General features: G+C 40.0%; 1 protein-coding gene and 1 pseudogene across 5 annotated transcripts in view; one reads left to right on the top strand and one right to left on the bottom strand.

Moving 5' to 3' along the window:
- The window catches only part of CACNB4 (calcium voltage-gated channel auxiliary subunit beta 4), a 244,066-nt gene that overhangs the window by 201,746 nt on the left and 20,789 nt on the right, over window positions 1-21,531 (top strand). For 4 of the 5 annotated variants that reach the window (XM_028509409.2, XM_028509410.2, XM_028509412.2 and 1 more), the window contains 7 exons: window positions 337-413; window positions 1,923-1,942; window positions 2,168-2,248; window positions 3,536-3,594; window positions 11,466-11,575; window positions 15,746-15,897; window positions 18,302-18,397. In XM_028509409.2, coding sequence (XP_028365210.1) covers window positions 337-413; window positions 1,923-1,942; window positions 2,168-2,248; window positions 3,536-3,594; window positions 11,466-11,575; window positions 15,746-15,897; window positions 18,302-18,397 — 595 coding nt within the window. Of the gene's footprint in view, window positions 1-336; window positions 414-1,922; window positions 1,943-2,167; window positions 2,249-3,535; window positions 3,595-11,465; window positions 11,576-15,745; window positions 15,898-18,301; window positions 18,398-21,531 lie in introns of those variants that run through there. The other variant, XM_036023479.1, reaches the window with a different exon arrangement.
- Window positions 5,239-5,349, bottom strand: LOC114495738 (annotated as a pseudogene).

Here is a 21,531-nt window from a genome sequence, read left to right on the forward strand (position 1 = left end):
TGACATCTGAGTGGTGCCCTGGTGGGCCATGTCTATTAAAAGCCAGCTGTTCACAAGAACATCCCTGTCAGTGATTCCGCTGCCTCATTTCTGTGATGAATAACTAGGAGAGAAAATTTTGCAAAGTATTTCCAGATCCTAGTTAGTTCCCCATTTTCTCTGAGAAATGAGGTCAAAGAAAACATTTGGACAGATTCTTGAAGTTCTTCTCTATAGCAGGATGTGGTGTGTTTTGAATTATCTAGGAGGATTAAGGCCAAAGAAAGCTTTGTATTCTCAAGTTCCATTTTCAAGGGATCTGGAGAAGGACTCTTATGTTCCTGTTCTATATCCTAGGAAATCCAGTGGAAATTCTTCTTCAAGTCTTGGAGAAATGGTATCAGGGACATTTCGAGCAACACCCACATCAACAGGTGAGGGTTTTAGTTAAACTCTTTTTAATATAATGTTCTCCTTGCTTAATATTTGAACATATGTGCAAGTATTTTTACTAATTTGTAAACAACTTAAAGGGCGTGATTTAAAGATAATTCTACTTAATATTTTATTGCTCATTTGCCTTTCATAGTAATTTGACTTGACTTAAAGGGTAGGTGTGGTACTAAAAATTTAGGTATTTGTACAATATTGAAAAGTCTTATTTACTCATCATTGTGTAAACCAATCTGAGGCAAGTTCATTATTGCATTCATAAACTCAACAGTCTTGGAGATGGTGAGGGCCAATTAAAAAGAAAAAACAAGTTGTAGACTCTCAAGAAAATACTCTGTTTCAGTCTCCACGGGCATTGTTAGGATGTTTTGGTACAGCCTGGGCTGTGGAGATCGGGAGGGTTGAAGCAGGGAATGAGCCTGGATGAGGGCTGGGCCTAGATGACCTCAATTTTCTTTGGCTACCGGACAGCTAAGCTCTGAAGTTAATGGTAATGAAGAGAGAATGGTAGCCCAATCAAGCCCAATCAAGAGTTGTGCATTTGGAAGTTGTGGAGGTACTCAAGCAGGATTTTTCTTCCATCACATTTCCAGACGCCTATAGGCTAATTTCATTCTGGCCCAGACCTGATGCTGCAGTAGGGCATTGCATATTATCAATTCAGAATGACAAGTCCAAGGTCTCTCCTGGCCTACCATTGCTGCAGGAAACTGCATCAGTTCTGGAACAGTTCTGAGTATATGGGTCCTTGTGCATGTGAGCCCTTCTTGGTTTCAGGGCCCTGAACTAAACTAGGTCTCTGGGTTGCCCCCACATGGACTGAGCCTGCTTGGATGGCCACAAAAGCACTTTAAGCAGATATTGAGTATGTTTTGCCTCATTGCCATTTATTGGACATTTAGGGCATTGTGGGTTTTCACTATTAAAAACAAAAACAAACAAACAAACAAATAAGAATAACTGATTATAAACTTAATTGTAATCAAGAGCAGCATAGTAGGAAAAATGTGTCACTATCCTGGAGAGTGAGCTAAAAGACTTAAGAATGCATAAAGGACTGCAAAACCCAAAAATAAAACAAGTGACAAAGGTGCTGATTATTTTTACCCAAATTGTTATTCTGAGTTTCTCTTTACCACATTTGCTTTGTCCACGATGTTCTCAGCCACACTGTGTGCTGTGTTTGGCAGGAAACCACCCGTGGCCCTTGCTGGCCCAGAACCCCCAGTGTTGTTTTCACACCCACCCTCCCCACCCAACAGGAGATTGGGATGTAAGGTCCCTCCTACATGGAGGAAGTTGTCTGTTATTTCATGTCTTCAAAGGGGCCTGTCCTGAGTGAGGTGACGGAACCGTGTTCTGCACAGTGGGTGGGAGTGAGATGGTGAGACTCACAGGGACAAGGCGCACATTCTTCCCTCCTTTAAAATCGTGTGCTATCGTTTGCAGAGGTGACGTATTTTGATATGGCTCTCATTGTTGTCTTTTAGCAAAACAGAAGCAAAAAGTGGTAAGTTTGTATTTCCTTTTTAAATCTACTGTTAAGGTTTCTATCCCTGGGTGCCTGCCATGCTCCATTTCAGTGTCTTGAGTGGCTGTAAAATAAGGGATGGGCCTCATCAGCGGGGGCCTGTGGTGATCATTTTCTGTTTGACCGGAAAGTGGTGAATGTTGTGGCTGCTGAGGAGGTATACGTCACTTCACCTTGTCATGAGTGTCAAATCGTCTCTTTCAGACGGAGCACATTCCTCCTTACGATGTTGTGCCGTCCATGCGTCCAGTGGTGTTAGTGGGGCCGTCACTGAAGGGTTATGAGGTACAAATACCAGCCTGCTATGCTTCAGTTCTTGAGCAGGAATCTAGGAGACAGCCATTTGGAGCTGGCTCTGCGGGCCTGCTTACAAAGAGGTACCGACGGAAGCCACCTCTCAGCATGTGACGGAGGCTGGTGCAGCATGGGGCTTCTCATCTACTACCGTATTACATTGTTTAGAAATAAATGATCTCCCTCAAAACATTTCTAATGGGAGGTTCTGTTAAAAGGTTTGCTCTGCATCACATTCAAAGAAATGGACTTTCTCTGTCTCAGCCATTCCCATTACTGTTAGAAGTGACAGAATGTGAACAGCACGTGGGAACATACAGACATTCTGCCAGCAAACCTAAACCCTGAAAGCACCCACACATCTCCTCCTCCTGGTGATCAGGTTGATGGCATAGTCCACCAAATATATTTCTCTGCTTATTTACCTCAAAGGACATAAAGAAGGAAAATATTCACTAGAAATATGAGTGAACTTCTTCACAGATTAATTAAACAATACCATGTTAGAAGGAAAGAGTAAGGACTTAGACGTACTACATTGCAGATGTTGCAGTTTCAACTTCATTCTAGAATAGGTAATAAGTGGGACATTAAAGTCGAAGTTGGGCAGCCTCCAGAGCACCATTCCCACGGAGCTAGGACAATGTCTAGCACCTAGTGGGAATCTATTTCTTTGAGGTAGATCTGAGACTCCCACCTTCTTCCTGCCTCTTTTTCTCCTTCCCCTCTCCCTTTCTGTCCCTCTCCTTTCCTTCTCCCCTCCTCCTCTCAATGGGGACCTTCACAGAAGGGCAGGAAGAGGTGACTGGCCTACATCAACCCAGTCCTGGGCACAGAGAATTTCTACCAACATGCACAGACTAGCAGGAGCGCAGAGCCTAGGGCTGGTCTACAGGGAAGGGTCTAGCTTCTCCTCACTGGAGGCCAGTACCACTCAGGTTGTGGCAAGGGCAGACCACACCTGTGTGCAAAGCCAGCCTGTGGTGGGCTCCTGAAGGTAGTTCGGAACCTGATAAGGGAAGAGGGTTTGCTTCGGGTCAAGTGAATATTGCTGGTTTATCCCTTAACACCCTGGAGGCAAATCAAGGGGGAAAATTTAGTGCCTGCAGGTAGTTAAGAATGAAAAACACCTTCCATGGAACCTGCCCCTTGGAGAGGACTGGTTGTGAGAAGGTCTTTGCTCAATCACAGTACCCTTCCCTTCCACCTCTCTTACTTTTGACTTCTCTCTCTCTCTGCGTGTGTTTGCCTCATTCTCTTTTTCTCACCTCTGCAAAGGTAACAGACATGATGCAGAAAGCCCTCTTTGATTTCCTGAAGCACAGGTTTGATGGGAGGTGAGAATATAGATATTTTTGTATTTTTATTTTTCTTTAATCAAACATGTATGGTGGAATTTTTTGTGGATCTATGTTTCCAGCAATTGCAGAAGATCTGTAATTAACAGTTAACTCAGTCAAGGAAGGATACAATGAAATCGCTCTAAAAATATGAAGTTGTGAAGTATAGCGTTGAATCCCTAAGGGAAAAAGGGCCTTGAGAAGGAAAACCATCCATTCGTTTTACTTACTGTATTTTGCCATGTATTACATGCTCCCATATACAATGCACACCCACATTTTGGGCCCAAACTTTCAGGGAAAATATCTGTCATTATAATTTTTTAATTCAATTTTTATTTATATTTAGAAACAAAACCTATTATTGTATTCCAGGGTATTATTTTGCATATGGGTATTGTTATTGCTCTCTGGAGTTACACTTTTAACACATAAGCATAAATAAAAGAATTAAAACATTTATATAGATATGGAATTAGTATTACCCATATATAATGCACACCCTTATTTTTCCCTAAAAAATTTGGACAAAAAGGTGAGCATTATACATGGCATAATATGGTAAATGTATGTGTTTGTCTTTATCTTCTCACTGGTTGGTGAATTCTTACCAAACTTGTTTTATGAAAATTATTAATTTAAAATATAGAATAATTATGATAAATATGGCAGCTCACTGATCAAGCTGGGTAGTATTTGGGAGTTACACTTGTATATGTGTGTGTATCATGTAGAGATATAAATGTAAAGTACTCAACTTGCTCAAAAAAACCGTGGAAGAAATGTTTTCATTTTGAGCCTCTCAAAATGACTATTTTGTAGGGAATAGTACTTTGGAGGTTTAGCTCAGGGTTTGTTTTCTAGAAATTACCTTGTTATTTTATTGGTCTATTTTATACACATTCAACTATGACCCATATTCAACATGGCTCAGTCTTTAGCTATCAGATAATTTCATCATTTAAGTTTTGTGAAAAATGTCTAGAAAGAGTTTCTGTGTTTTGCAGAGAAATGGTAAAATGTTCCTATCGACTCAATGCTAAGTCTTAGGCTCTTTCACAATGCATTGTGAATAACATAACCACCTGCAGATACCTGAAAACTTATTAGAAGCAAAAAAAACCTAAATAGCATGTACTAAAAATATGGTTACAGGCATCCAATGTACCAAATATTTTAATAAATATGGTATTTTAAGAAAAAGGGAAACATGATAATGCTTTAAATACAAATTGCATGTACTTGTCAAAATTCTGGATAATTGTGATAAAAATAGTCATTCATTTATTGGACTACGTACAAAGAAAATAAACTGAGATTTTAGTTCCAGCAATTGAGATTTTAGTTCAAGAAATCAGAATGCCTCTGTGCAATTATTTGAATTGCTAAGTACGTTAGTGGAGGGCAGGGTGCCTTAATGAATACATCCCAAATTGTATCATGATTCCAATACAATGAAAGCTTATTGTTGCCCATTTAACAATCTTAGGCAGATGTTCCCCAGCTGAAAGACAGAGGAGAGTGGAGCAAGGGGAGGGTTAGGCAGAAAGCTTGCTCTGCCCATCATTTGGGGCCCTTGGCCTGAGCGTGGTCTCTTCAGTCACCTGGTGGGGATAGGAGCATGGCAGCCTGGAAGTGATACCCATTGATTGTTACATTTCATTGGTTAAACTGGGTCACATGGCCACAGTTAATTGTAAAGGAGGCTGGGAAGTAACGAACTATAGAAATGATCCCTGAAAGTATATTCTTGAGGCTGGGAAGTATATAGTTTAGCTGTGGACACAGGAGGAAGAGGACAGAGATACTGTTGAACAAATAATAGTGGCTGCCACATTCATCAAGTGGACCCAGAGAGCTGTAGGCAAACCAGAAGTTTATCCTGTCACCCTCTTTTTAAAAAAAGACAGGCAAAGAATAAAGTAGTTACAAAACAACTAAGTGAGTAACACTGAATACTAGAATATTGGAGTTGGAGGCAAATGTATAAGTTATTTTATTCTAATCTCTTTAACAATCACTAACCTGCTTCTGTTTGGAAACTGTTGGCTATAGGGGATCCATTTCTTAAGAAAGCATTACAAAGACACAGCGGAGCTCTGGCTTTTTAACTTAAACAGTGTTAGCTTTGGTCCTGTGCTGTGATGATCTGAGCCTGAACCTTCACCCAGATGCAGCTCTCCATGGATTGGAGGCAGCTGACATGCATGGCTCTGTCTTCTGTGTTCTTGGCTGCACACGCACACATCCTTCAGCTATGCTTGGAGTCACATGGTTTTAAACCGTGGTCCCTTTACCTAAGAAGTTCTGAGTGGTGCCTCTGTCTGTGGCCCCGTAACAGCCCTTGAGCTGCACAAATTCCACCCCATAACACAGCCTCACTTAGTGTTAAATTGCTTTGGTCCCCACACAGCATCCTTATAAACAACAGTGTTAAAGGTTTGAAATGTAGGACCTATGGAAAAAAGAAAACAATTATTATAATTTGGAAAAGAGAAAATGAGTGACTTTATTGCTTACAAGAGTGAAGAATCTGAGGTACTGCCTCAGGCCCAGAAAGAGGAAATGTGTTTACACCAGCAGAGATTTGTTTTGAATCAAGGAGAATGGTCTACATCAAGCAATTACACACACTACTGAAAATGATGTAGTGGAAATAGAATTAAAATGCCCATGCCAAGTGTTCCATGGCATCTGATGACACAGCAGAGGAGCCGAAGATATGAAGGTGAATCCAACTTCAGCTATGCTTGGAGTCACATGGTTTTAAACCATGGTGCCTTTACCTAAGTAACAGCTGAAGAAAGTGACTCAGCCCCAGAGAGATCTCATGCACAGCCGAGTTGGAGAAAGATAGATATTAAAGGTGGCGGTATGTGAGTGGACTTGCTTTCAAATAATAAGAGGCCAGTGCGGCAGAAAACTGAACACTGAATCTACTCATTGAGTGTGTTTGGAGACTTTGATAAGGACAGACACGTCAGAGTCTGTCCTTACATTTTGAGCTATGACAATCTGCTGCATGATGTTTTACCAGTGAATAAAAGGAGAGAATACAACAAATAGTCTTTAATTGAAACCAGCCAAGAGAACAATTACACAGAAGGCATTAGCCCAGCGATACAGCATACACAATATGTTCTCCTGGAAACCTGCTCTGTTTCATTGGCCATGGGTGCAGTAGGCTACACAAAATTGTCAGGAGAAAGCCTTCTTTTTTAGAAAGGGCAGAAAAGGGGATCCACTTACTAAAATTTCTTCTTCAATACTGTTTTCCAAATCTTGGTTAGAAAATAATTCAACACATTGGATTAAAGTCCAGCAGCTTAATTATTACATAATCATATGCTTGCCTTTCTTTGATACCTTAGAAATTGAGTCAGTTTAGAGCTACTTACACAATTTCTTTTTGCTATAACTTCTGTTGTAAGGTCTAACAGTAGCACATGTAAGAAAAATGAAAAGCCCAAATGAAACAGTTCCTGAGGGATCCCTGTAGGTGTGGATGTCCCCACATGGTGACAATTCCTGTGCACACGTCATAAACTAAGTGAGCCTTGACAAGCTGCTACGATGGCACCGGCCTGGTGAGACCGAATGGCTGCACAAGAGTGTGGAGCTTTTCTCCTCATCTCATACCTCACGCGTGCCCTGGGGACCGGCCTCAGGATGAGGCTTGATCTGCTGGTTGCGTCTACTGTTCATAGGCTAAACAGCAAGCAGTCAAACTAGTTGCGATTTGTTGACTTACGCTAATTATTTCAAATCTCAATAAAGTTGGTACTTTAAGCTGTTTGACACCTGGATCAGATAAACTCTGTGGCAGTTATTGGAGACTTTGTAACAGACATGATCATGGGAGAAATCCCCATTGAACCTCATGTTAACTTACACAGGTTGGATCTAAAGGGAAAGGAAGTTATTAGTCAAACACTTGAAGAAAAAAAAAGGACTTGAGAAGGAATTTGAAGAAAAGAGGCCAAGAAAAGAACTTAGGGAGATTCAAGACATAGTGTTCATTTATAAAAGGAAATGGGAATGATTGAGGCTATCCCAAAGCAGCCGAGCCATGGAAGAGGGAAAACAACTTGTAGTTGCAGTCCACAAATGGAGAAGAATAACACAGCACCTTCAGTGTCATCATCAATACCCTTCCTCTGTCACTTCCTCCTCCCAAATGCAGACTCACGGGTGGACAAACACCAGAGATAATTAACTGAAGACTCTAATGCCAAACATGAACATGTAGGTTAGCAGGTTTTAGTTACATGTGCACCCGGATTCTCCCACCCTCAAAGTATATGCAAATATCACAGGCTCTGGAGACGGGAGAGTTCATGGTAGACTAACTTTTAAGGACAGGATATAAAGAAACTGTCTTTTTCAAGTCTTTAAATATCCAGTAATGGTCTTGTATACGTTATATATGTACCTCTCAACACAGGGCACTATGAATAATTATTTAAGAATGCTCTTGTCATATATTACCTTGTTTTCTCCTAATGACAATCCCATGAGATAGTTGGGCAAAGCTACCGTCACTATAACATTGACCACAATACTGACGGTCCCCATATGGTGTGACTTGTTCATGGTCCTGCAACCAGTAAGAGAGATGTCCAGGAGGAACACTCAGGCCTAGGGCACCTTCCATCCCTGTTGTCTTGTTGGCACCCTGTCTGTTCTTTGGAATACTTTTCTCCATGAATATTAGGACTTAAAATATATTAACATACTAAGAGGGCTGCATATTAGGGATGGCAAGGATAAAGTATAGCAGGATTTTACAGCTGTTCCATTACCAACATAGAAAAACTAATTTTTTAAATGACTATACCATCACCGAAAGTAATATCTTTCCACGGGAAATCACAGAAAACTGATCCTCACAGATCATGATGGATTACAGCAACTATGGTGAATTCTGACACAGAAATAAGTAACACTTGGGGTTCAGATTTGCTAGATTTTGAGAGTGATTTTGCTAGTTTTTGGTGACATTTGCTAGTATACCCAGTTTGCTGAGGAACAGACATCCTCTTAGTCTGTTATCTACAGACCAGCAACTACTGACACTATGTCACAGGAAAGTTTCCCAGGGGACTTTTTAGAGACATATATCAAACAAGATGCATGGAAGTGCTGAAAGACATGAGAGGGTAGTGGATAACAAGAATAAAAGTAGAAAGGATATCACTTTAAGTTAAAAAAAGTATATAAACTACATAACATTTAATGGTAAATGTAATCACATTTCTGGGGAGCCTTTTACCAAAAAAACAAAAAACAAAAACAAAACAGCTTTGGATATGGTTTCTGATTTTAATAATAGTAAATATCTTTTTGCCTGGGGGAGAAAAACTGTTGCTTTGTCTTATTGAAGGGTTCCTGGGGCTGTGTTTGTCTTCTCCTGAGCCCTTCCCTACAGGTGTACTTGATTTAAGAAGTCACTTGTGTAAACAAAATAACTGGTATTTTATTAACAAGCAAGACAAGAAAAAGAACCATCTATTGTCCATACATTTGCCTGTTTTTGGAATACAGGGAGCATTTTTTTTTCTGTTTGTGTATGTGTTTGGCAAAACTTCGGATATGTTTGAAAATGGCTTTGTCAAAATGTGTATAACCCAGAAAAAATAAAAGTATGCATCTGTTAACAATTTCTTAACCTTTTAAGGACCAAGGGTCACTATTTGGCTTGTATGGAACCATAACATTTGATTTTTGCCTAAGCAAAATAGACTCTGTGGGCCCATCAAAAGTAATTATTCTAGAAAGCTGAATTGCTCTGGAACTTCACTCTATGCTTCTAACCAGAAACTTCATTCCTGAAACAACAAACAAATGAACAAAAAAAAAAGCAGAAGGAATAAACAAGCAGACTCAATCCTGCAAATAAAAGGAGTTATGACCACAGGACCACCTATGAGATTTCATAGTTGCAGCGGCCAACTGAGAAATGGAGATTCAGATGTGACTTTAACCTGAACGAATCCTGACCATCTCTCAGACATGACCAAGACTGACTGGGCTTCTGCACTGTGATGATTCGGCTTTTTGGCTGGAGAGCTGGGGTTGCTGGAGAAGAACACTGAAACTCCAGGAGAATTACAAGTCAGATGACTAAGGCCTGGCCCTTGCTTGGGGGACTGTGGTTTTCACCTTCTTGGCCTCTAACTAACCATGTGGAACTTCCTCTCTGCATCTCAGTTTTTCTTCTTGGTGAAATGAAGAGATATTACTTGACCAGTGTTTCCCAATGCCTTTTAGCAGTTGAAAAACTTTTTGCGATGAAATTATATAGAAAGCCCCAACGCAGACAACAAATGCAGAGGCATTTGCCCGTGGTTATTAGCGGGAAAAGCTGGAGCCCCGCCCACTCAGTCTCCCGCAGAGTTCTCAGTACCCCGAGGTGTTTCACAAAACTCCTGGTTTCTTCAGAAGACAATGTGAAGATGTTTCAAGTAATTTACAAGGGCCTAAAAATTCTAAAAGTTCAAAAATTTGGAACTTCCTGACCATCTACAGCCTATAAATACTAAGACACGAGCAAGGAGTACTTTGCTTTAAAATGGCACCAGAACTTTTGCAGTCTGTTCCTTTGAAGAAGTAATTTTCAACGATTTGTTAAATGAAATATTTTTAATTCTCCTCAAGGCTTCTGGTCACTGAAGCCAGATGAACCACCTCCTGAGAGTGCTGATAATGTCCCAAAACAGGTGTGAGATGACATAGGACTTAATAATTATTAATAACTATACCTCTTCCCGGCTCCAACTCTGGAAGGAGTTTGCAAATGAAAGAGAATGGATGCACCAACTGAGTATGAAGAGAAAGGAGTGCTACTCCCCTTGTCTCCTTTTTGGAACTCTGCCAAGTTGGTCCACAGCGGTGGTAAATGGCTTAGAGAGTTGTTCTTTGCATTCTACAAGCAGATAATAGTCTGCTTGGGTACAATCCTAGTTTAAATGAAAAATTTTAAAATTGTAAGTTTCGGAGATTCTCATTTGATAATCATATGCAAGCAGACCCTTCTCACCATTCATTCGCAGTGCTTTCAATTTCAATCCTTGCCGTGGCCCTGTGAGTCAGGCACTGCACTTGGTGTCGGGAGACCTGTGTTCATTTGCAGTGCCTTTCCTTTATTCCCTTTCATGATGGCCGGGGACTTTCTAACTTAAAACATCCTGGCACAAGCCTCACACTGCCTTCTTATGACTGCCCACCATCTATATTCAAAGTCACATGGAAATATGCTGAAGAGTCTTGTGCCTGAAAAAAAATCACATTTTTCTTATTCTTAGAAGTAAAACCTTCCTTTGAACTGGTGGAGACATGAGTCATGTTATTATAAATTAACTGTTGAGCACCAGGAATGCAACATAGCTACCAACTGGTTAATTGTCTTTGATGATCAAAATGAAGAGGGTTCCCGCCTTTGACCAGCAGCATTAATACGCTGGGGCATCTGTAGTTTTTGAACGTCTCGTTCAAGAGCAACTCAACTGTGAATTGTAGGGAAAATGTATTGCTGCTTCCTAGAAAGAGCATGGTTTATTCATGTGTTTTCATTCCCTCCCAGTATGGTGTGCATTAAAGAGAATCCAGCAAGGCAGACAACCGTGGAGGGAGAGCTGCAATTTTGCTGCAGTGACTTTTTTGTTAAATAGTCAAAACCTTCCTCTGTTCTGCTCTGCTTGTGTTTTAATACTAGCCAAAGCCTGTTTAAAATACTTGTGGTCAATGTTTATTATACTGTGGTTGCACTATAGTATGTAAAGTGGTTATTAAGTATGGTGGTTATAACTCACTTAAAGAGCTCTAAACCATTTTTACTGGTGTGTTTTGTTCTGTGTTCCTATTCATAGGATATCAATAACGAGAGTGACAGCTGACATTTCTCTTGCTAAGAGGTCTGTCCTAAATAATCCCAGCAAGAGAGCAATAATTGAACGTTCCAACACTCGGTCCAGCCTAGGTAAGATGTTCAAATGTGGTACTTTTCCAAGCTGTGCTTTCAGACTGATATGACACGTGTTATGTTTGGGGGTGGCTTTTCTAGTTTGCTCCCCATTCTGAATGGGGAAACGCTGGGTACCGGAAGAGAATGCTGTCCGTGGAAAAGAAGACAGCGGAGTCCTACAGCAGCCAGAGCTTCCTTTATCTCAGCTCTAGTCAATTAGCTAATTAGTAGTCTGGTGGGAAGTATCCTCAGTGGGATCTCCAGTCTGTCATTGCCTAACCATGTGAAGCCACTCACCTCCACTTTGCCCTAGCTTCTCGACGTGGTTAATGATGTCTGTCATACCTGAGTCACAGCTGGCATGAAAGGAAATGAGATGTTCCGCCCTCTCAGGTCTTTAGAAGAAAGCTAGATCTTGATGTTCTTAGTGTTGCTTCTGCCGCTAACTGGGAGTACCCAGAAGAGTCACATCTTAAGTGGAAATAGTAACCACCACTAATAATATGCAGGTTGTTTAAACATGTCTTTCCTGGAACACCAGTTAGAAAACATCTTGAAATTTCCTGAGATGTAGAAGAAAAAAATGCTGGATAGGGTTAGCTCTTTCAAGCCCTGTATAAGCAGGACTGTAGAGGCTGGATTCACCATCCACAGAAGCAAGTCTGTGCTGCTGGTGAATCACAACATGAATATCAAAAGGCTCCTTTCAAGCAGTGTAGTCCACTCACAACTTTCTGGGAGTCTCTTTTGTATTCACATTCTAACGGAAACTTGTTTGACTGCCATTTCCTAATGGGCAGATAGGGTCTTCTGTGCCGTTACATTTCTTTTTAACTAATGAAATGAGTTCAAACATGTCATCAAGAATTCGTTGAAGGCTGTACCAAGAATTGAGCAGGTTGGAAAGAGGCTACAAAGTACCATCTCTATATTCCTGGCATGGAATTGGCACATGGCAATTGATCAGTGAATGTTTGATGGATGCTTTGTGAAAGAATGCTAAACTTACCAAATGAAGTAGGTGTCAGAGCTTGTCCGGGCAGGATCCCAGGCAGCAGTGATTTTTTTGGTCCTGTATTTAGAACCTTCCACATACAGAATGAAACACTTTGAAAGGCACAATATTTTCACCTTGAGGAGATGATGATGGCAGAGCTGCTGCTGCTGAATCAGATTAGGTAATTGACTAAAATCGAATATCATGGGTGACAAGGACGCCAAATTAAATTAAGGATTTCTCAAATAAGCATCTGGTCTCTGCTCTCCTGTCTTTTGCTCTTCTCTCCTCACAGTGCCTTTGCCTTCTGGTGGATCACGAGAGGCTAACAGATGCTTAAAGGCATAAGCTAGGTTGCTTGACTCTAACCATACATACCAGCCAAGGGTTTCATGAATATTCTTTGAAGTCATCAGCATAATCCAGTCACCTGTTGTCAGAGTCAGTGGAATGGGTGGGGTGGAGTTAGTGTAAATATTGAGGAAGAAACCAAGTTGATGTCAGTTCACTGCTTTTTCCCTTTACTCTGAAAACTCACATACCACAAATACTGGAGTTAATGGAATGGCGATCTATTATAATAATCACTGTTTGAGCCACTTCTGTCCATTTTGCCTGCTCATTCATGCACATTGGCAGATTCCTTCATCAAATGTTTATTGAACACTTGTTATGTGCCTTACATTATGCCAGACTTGGGAAATGTGAAGATGACTAAGACAAGGTATCTTATACACAAGCAAACAGAAAGAAAAAACAGATGGTTACCATACTGTTTGATTGTGTCTGATTGTGTTTCCAGGGTACTCACTTTGGGAAATGTTGCTTTGAGCCTAGGGAGCCATTGAAGTAGTTAAAGTATTTGGATAGAAAAAAGATCACAGGTGATAGAAAGGCTGGAGAGAGATGGGTCCAGATCAGTCATGGTCAAGTTTGGAAGTGTTTGTTAACATTCCTCCAGCACCATACTCCATGACTTCTCACAGCTCTCTTTATCTGAACTAAAATCATGATGAAACTTCCATTGGAAGCCTTCTGAGAAATCAGCCTGTGTAGTCAAGGTTGTGGGTTTGGTTCAAGTTTTGCTTTAAGAAAATCAGCTGTTCAGATAAACATGCCTTTCTCTTCCTCACACACACAATTTATTTACTGCTTTCTGTATACATATTATCCATATATTAGACTGGCTCTAGTATACAGTGTGGCCCTCTGCAGCCTCCTGCTAACTCTGTCCAAGTACCTCTCTGTTCATGCCAGAGTGCCCATTGCCCACCAGTTTTGTGCTAGTTAAGCAGGAGGTGTGCCTGCCCTCAGCGCCTGTCAAAATCCACACTTTCCTGATTGCTGGTGCAGAGGAAATAAGGCCCAGGATTTCTGAATTACTTACCTGGGAGACTCAGAGTGCCTGGAAGATTCTTTATACCAGAGCAGTCCAGTTTGTCACTGCCTTTTTGCTACTTCAGAAAATACTGTGTTTGGATTTGAAGCTTAAAGCAATATAGACTTGTCATACCTTGGTCCAGGCCAGGAGTTACATTAAATCAGTGGAAGCTGAATAAAAACAATAAATGGAGAAGATACCCCAACAGCCTGAGGCTGAAATTTACTAATAAGTAAATACAATTTATTTTTTTAACTTCTCTCATAAGAAAAATCTTTTTTAAAAACTGTTTCTGACATGAGAAAAATAGGTGTGCTATTATTACTAACAAATGTAGAATGTAATTTCAAAAATTTTTTCAAGTAAGCCTAATTGTCCAAACTTTTTACATTGCCATCCTCAAAGCTAGTCACCTTTCAAAGCAACATGAAATCTTTCAAGCCATTGGTATTAGATAATTTGAAAACAGTAGATATATTGACTCTTTAAATACATCCTTCTAATACAGTGATTTTGTGAAAAATAAGAAGTTTATACTATTAGGCAAAACCACAGAAAATAAAGTTACGTGATAGTTTTGAGCATTCATGTTCCCACACGCTCTGTCAATACATTTGATTATCAAAGGAGGCGACATGAACTTGAGTTTATACTGAATAAGCAAAACAAGCCAGGGGATTGTGGTACATGCCCTTTTCAGGGAGGATATGTGAGCAGCACTGCCTTCTCCTAGGCCATCTCTGAAGTAATTTAAATGAGGTATTTTTAGCTACTCCTTGTAACTTGGATGAGATTACATTGTTAGGTCATACCTGTAGCTCAAAATAAAAAGTAAAAAGCAAACCAAGATCATCTCTCTGAAAATTGTTTGATTCAGACTTTGAACATGACCCAGTAAGTCAGGTGATTTGTATATATACATATACATATGTATACATATATATATATACATATATATATACATATACACATATACATATACATGTATATATACATGTATATGAATGTTTAAATATATATATATTTAAACATTTTTTTATATTTCAGAAAGCCATATTAGGTTTTATGGAAAATCTGTTTTGCTTTTAAAAGTAGCTGGATTGCTTTAGACATTGACAATAACTAGATTTTTTGTTTGACCGGATTCACTCATAGATTCAAATATCTTGGCTATTACAGCCACCGAATAGATTTGCATCTAGATTCATTACAGCATTTTAATATAAGTGGTCTTAGTTTTATTTTAAATAAAACTGAAGATAATTATGCCTCAGAACAGTCCACTGGCCCTAATACTTAAGTTGAGACTTAGCAATATGCTAGTTACAAGGTTAGACCCAGAATGTTTAACCAGGGGTCCAAAAGCACACACATCAGTCAACACAGGTGAGTTGTGAGGTTTTTTAAAAAGATACCCATAAAATATTAATATACAAGTTGTTCATTGGTAGAAATATTTTTCCTAAATGTGGTTTCAGCTTCTATAGCCAAAATAAAAGTTCTTGAGACAAAGCAACAATTGAAAATAACATAGCTACGTCAGTAGCTAAATATTAGGGTGAATGTGAGAAGCAATCAAGAGAGCCATCTCAAATTTTCCACCAACTGGTTTTATGCAAAATTCAACCCATTTCTGTCTCTTTAGACAAAAAATCTTAAGTTAGATCAGAATATGTAAATTTTGAATGTTCTGTGTTCCAATGTAGACAAACATTGGAAAGGGCTACTATATTTTTTAAATATAAGAACTAATTAATGAAAACTAATTGTTATTAATTTACTTGTTATTTATTATTTCTCCTTTTAGCGGAAGTACAAAGTGAAATTGAAAGAATCTTTGAGTTGGCAAGATCTTTGCAACTGGTTGTTCTCGATGCAGACACCATCAATCACCCCGCACAACTTATAAAGACTTCCTTAGCGCCAATTATCGTTCATGTGAAAGTCTCGTCTCCCAAGGTAATTACATCTCTAGCTTAAGAATTAGCAGCTCATTTTATTTTGCTCTGCTTTTCTATTAGTGGGCAAGGAGAACGTCTTGTTTAACCCCTTTTAATGAGCACAGGTTTGAATTCCCACAGTTTGTAAAGATTCTAGAAATTCTGACATAGCAAATTAAATTCCTTCAAAAAGCTCACAGTCTATTGTGGTTCCCTAACCAGGCAGTTTTGTAAGAATATAATGGAAACAATAAATTAAGACAGGTGAGGAAAAGTAACCTCCGGCTTTTCAGAGACTTTGGGTTTAATTTTGGTAAATTTCTTGGGTAATGTTGATTATTATATCATCTACATTTTCTCCCCAGTTAAGAGGGCATGTAATTCAAACAAGGTATCTAGATTTATCACACATGAAGTCATATATCACTGTATAAAATCTCTTATGGAAACATTTTAGACCCTTACATTTGTGCTTAGGTTGGGTTCGTTGAGGAATATAGTTATTCTGTGATTAAGCACATATGATGTTTTCCAGGTGTCTTCATGCCACCAGGGGAAAGAAAAATGAAAGTGAGACTGCCTCAGATTGGTCATTTTTTATTTGAGTTTTCTTTAATTTTTAAAGAAAATTGATGTTGAAAAAGTTCATATTAAATATGAGGTCTATCCAGAAAGTATCCCACCATGTACCATGAAAAATAGAAACATTTATTGAAGAAGATACAAGGTACAAGAAACATTGTATACAAGACAGTGACACCTCAGTCCCCTTCAAAGAAGGCTCCTTGGGACCTCACACAGTTCTCCCAGTCACCATCAGCTACACCGTCATGTTTTCCTGAATCTCATCAACAATCTGGAATCTCTTCCCTAGCAAAGGTGGTTTTAGTTTTGGGAAAAGCCAGAAGTCACAGGGGGCCCAATTTGGGATGTAGAGGGGCTGAGTCATCAGGGTGACTTGATGCTTCTCAAAAACACTCTGAATGAGACATGATGTATGAGTGGGCGCATTATCGTGATGAAACTGCCAATCATCACTTTCCCATAGCTGTGGTCTTCTGAGTCATCCGAATAGTTTTTGCAGAGGAATGTTCAAGCCTAATGCAAAATTTGATGCAGATTCGTTGTTCTATTTGCTCAGTCATTTTGAATATGATGGCCACAAAATACACATACAGACTCAATCGGGTCTACTGCCCCACTGACTAGAACAATGAAGTCATCATTGTTAATTCATGTGCACTCCAGTCCACTCTCCTTGGCTGCCATGTTACATCAGTGTCACCCAAACCATTCTCATTATATTAAGAATGGCTGGACTTTTTTTGGACAGACTCCATATGTACCCTTGGGAGATAATACCTTAATAATCAATGCTTTTCAGTGACTCTAACAGTACATTTTAATACTTAAATGCCAATTCAACTTCCAACCAGAACAGTAGTCCCCTGTCATGGGTGGAGAATACCTACAGAAGCTGTGCCTCCACAGCCCCTCTGTTGTCCTCGACCTTCCACTCTGGCACTGGTTCTGCACAGGATGAACTTGGGAATCCTGACCAAAACCAGGACCTTTTGGGAATCATTAGAATGGATAGAAGTTGCTTTAACTACCTGGATGTCTCTTTGAAGGGGACTGAAGGGGATTCAAACACCCTTCACTGCAATGATTTCAACCCCTCTCAGCCCCTGCCCCAGTCACCATGAGGTTCATAAGTACAGGAACTGTGGTTCTTATATCTGCTTGAGGTATCACAGAGCCTCATACATTAGCACCGGTTTTGGGAGAGTGTGCTCTTCCAGCTAAAAAGAAACTAAGGAAAAGGGCAGTGTATGGCAAAATGCAGTTACAGGAGTTCCCAAAACACAGATGTATCACTGGTTTATATGTGGCAATATACCAGTACAAATGTTTTGCTTAGATTTCTATCATGAAATCATCTTATTAATGTAAAATTAAACTGGAATGTTTAATTTTTAGGAATAATGTTTAATTATTGGGATAATTATCAGTGACAAAAGGATCAGATGTATAATTAAATGTGATATTTATCTTACATTGAGGTAGTGAACCAAAATATTACTCCTGAATAACTGAATTTGGACATAATGACCTGGTCCAGTTTAGTTCTTCTATTTTGCAGGGCTGTCTGTGCAATTTCTGGGTAAAATGTAGGGGTCAGGGGGGGACCAGATTCCACCAAGAACTCACATGGAGTGAGAACAGGAAGAACACACCAAATGCACTCTAACTGAAAGCCAGTGTAAGTGGATGATGTCATTACAGAGTTTATATATGATTTATCACATTGCGTTTTCTCACTATTAATACTCAGTGCTAAACAGACTGTAAAAGGGGCCTGGGTTTATTCAGTTTTCTTCAGCTCATTGATAGCATCTCAGATTCATGTCTTCTTCTATCAGGTTTTACAGCGGCTGATTAAATCCAGAGGAAAGTCCCAAAGTAAACACTTGAATGTGCAACTGGTGGCAGCTGACAAGCTTGCACAGTGCCCCCCAGTAAGTACAATCATTTTTGTCTTAATTATTCTTGACTCGTTAGGAGAGGGGGTAATTTTTTTCATATTAGCTTTGTCATTTTTATTCTAGAATGATGGTGAAGATGAAACGTTGTCATAAATCTAATGGATTTCTTGAAATAAATGTGTGCTATCATGTTGGCTATCCGCAGGCATCCAGAACTGGTGGTGTCTGCCATGTAATAAAAAATGAAGTTCGTTAATCCAGTCATGTGGAACTTTTATGAAATGAAAAGAAAACATACTGATCTGATTTTCTTTCACTTTTCTGTCTGAAAGTCCTGATAGGTATAAAAGATTATGACTTTGGTGGTTGAGAATTTATTGGAACTAGAAGAGCCCTGTGGAGATAGCAGGTGAAGAGCTCAGGGTTAAGTAAGGTGAAAAGACATGTTATAGCAACTTTTTCCCCAGTGCCGTTGCCAGGAAATAGCTGCTGGGTTGGGAGCCAAGCAAATGGTGGGAGGTGGGTGGGTGGGGGAAGGTAACCACTATCACGTGGGTGGGTCACCAGTGACTGATCAGTGTCTACACCTGCCCAGCTGACTTACTGTTTCTGCCTGTGTTTCTCTAAAGGAAATAACTGTTGTTTTTCTACTGATTTGAACACTAAATTTATACTTGTATAAGGATTGTTTATGCTCTGTGAAAGCATAAAATTCAATTCAGATGGTTACAAAGACAATACAGCATAACTGTTAAAGGAGGGGAATGTGGGTGGGAGAGGGTGTGCAGGGTGGAGGGGAATGAAAGGGGGGACTGGGACAACTGTAATAGCATAATCAATAAAATATATTTAAAAAAAAGTATAGACTTTGGAGCCAGACTGCCTGAGTTCAAATCCATGCTAGGGATTACACCCCTACTTATGTAATCTTCAGCATGTGCCTACCTCATTGGGTTTGTATAGACTTAATGAGTGAATATATGCTAAAGCTCTTAGAACAGTGGCTGGTATGTAATAAGTACCATCTAAGTGTTTCTGCTATAATAACTAGATATACTTGTGCTATGCTATGCCTAACCTGTCAGGCTCCCTAAGGATCTGTGTCTGTCTGGTTTACTGTTGTATCTCAAACTCCTATCATAGTAGGCCCACAATAAGAATTTAGTGAATGAATGAAAGGATGTACAGGCAGTGAGTAATAATGCATCCTTTTACTAGATGCTTACAATGGGCCAGACGCCATGCTAGATGTTTTATGTAGATTATCTCTAATCCTCAGTTACCTAGTAAGATAAGTAGTATTATCCCCATTATATAGTTGAGGCAACTGAAGACAAGAGGTGAAATGACTCCTCTGAGGTTAAAGCAAATAAGGATAAGATTTATGATTTATCTGGCTCTAAAACCAGTTTCCTCCCCTCAAAACCCCACCCTACTACACACACACACACACACACACACACACACCACATCTTATTACCTACCTACAGATAGTTAATTTGGATAGCTTGGAGTCTGGAGTGCTATGTTAAGAAGTCTGACTTCACATTGTCTACTAATGAAGTCCACTTACACAATGGATTATATAATTGAAGCGCTGAGCAAATATAGAAGAACATATTACCCAGTTGAAGGACACTAACCTTTATTGGTCAATTATGAGTTAATGAGTGAATATTAACTCCCAAGAGCCAGGAACTATTATTATTTTCAATTTTTAGAATGGTCTTCTATGGATAGTTATGTCAGTTAGCGTCTTCTGGGAAGCAGAGAAATAGATGAAATTAGAAATGCAGATTTAATGGAAAAAATACCAGTGAGAGATGTATGGGAACTGGCAGGGAGGGCCTTGAGGCCTGCTTCAGGCCTGACACTGTGAAAGGAGGGTGGGAAGGAAGGAGAATGAGTAGGAGGAGCCTCAGATTATGATGCAGCTTTAAGAAAATCCCAGTTGTTTACATGGGGATCCCCAGAGAAAAGATTGCCCATTAGAGGAGTCTCGTGTTGGGCAGAAATGTCCAGGCTCCAATCCTGGCTCTGCGCTCAGGCATTGACAGGGAGTAGCGTGGGGAAGGCATGGCTTCAGCTTGAACACTCTGGTGGATACTGAGGGTACAGCAACCCAAGTCTGTCTGTTGCCTACACTCATCACAGCAGACTTTCACTCAGGGAAAATCTGAGCACACACCTCTATGACTGCCCTAGTAAATAATGGTATCCTTCCTTTCTAGAGGAGAAAGTTAAGAAACCTGCTGGAGGTAGGAGTTAGTAAATGAGCTCCAGGATTCAACCCTAGATCTATCTGACTCCAACAAACCTCTGTCCACTATGCCACTCCACCTCTACACAGAGTTGTGTAGTGTAAATGAACCTCTGGTCCCAAACTTAGCCATGCAAGAAATAGTACATTTTATATTTAGACCCCCACTCCACTAGGCAGGCAGGATATTTAACTATGCTTACAGCCACATTTACCCTAACCAAGAGCAGAACAAAGACCCTAAGTTGTAAAGGTAAAGTTGGTGAGGAAATTGATGGAATGAGGAGGAGAGTTCCAATTCAGAAAACCATTTGCCAGGTCCACGTGATCCTTAGGGGTGGGTGTACTGCTGTATCAAACCTTGTGGAACAGGGGATCTTTGTAAGGCAGGAAGATACATAGCCCTCATCTCTGGAACATTGCAAAGGAGCTCCCTTCCTTCTCTGTCTGATGGAGGGGAGGTGTCTTCCTCTTTTCTCCTCTTGTTGCTATTAAAGGAACTTCCTCTCAGCTTTGATTGTACTAAAAGCATCCCCACTTTCATTTCCAGAGGTAGCTAGTGAAATCTCTCCAGCCAATTTGGGCTTTTGGGAAATAAAACCCAGGAGGGGAAATGGAAAGCTGGCAATTTCCTGCCACAATCTCCATCCCCCAACTTCCACCTCTTCCTCCACTACTTCCCAGACAAGGGAGAACAGACCCTGCCACCTATTTGAATGGTAGAAAAGAACAGGGAAAATAGTAGACAAGAACAGGAAAAACACAAGTTAGTTTCTCAAAACTTGTTTGCCACGTGTGTTTTCACAGATGTAGAGGTCTACACTATGAAGGCAGTGAATTCTGTGAGGTCCCAGAGATGGTGCTAAGATCAGTGGGAGAGATTTCCAGTCAAAATGGCAGCACAGGT

Source organism: Phyllostomus discolor, chromosome 4 (genome assembly GCF_004126475.2).
Source record: "Phyllostomus discolor isolate MPI-MPIP mPhyDis1 chromosome 4, mPhyDis1.pri.v3, whole genome shotgun sequence".
Taxonomy (NCBI): domain Eukaryota; kingdom Metazoa; phylum Chordata; class Mammalia; order Chiroptera; family Phyllostomidae; genus Phyllostomus; species Phyllostomus discolor.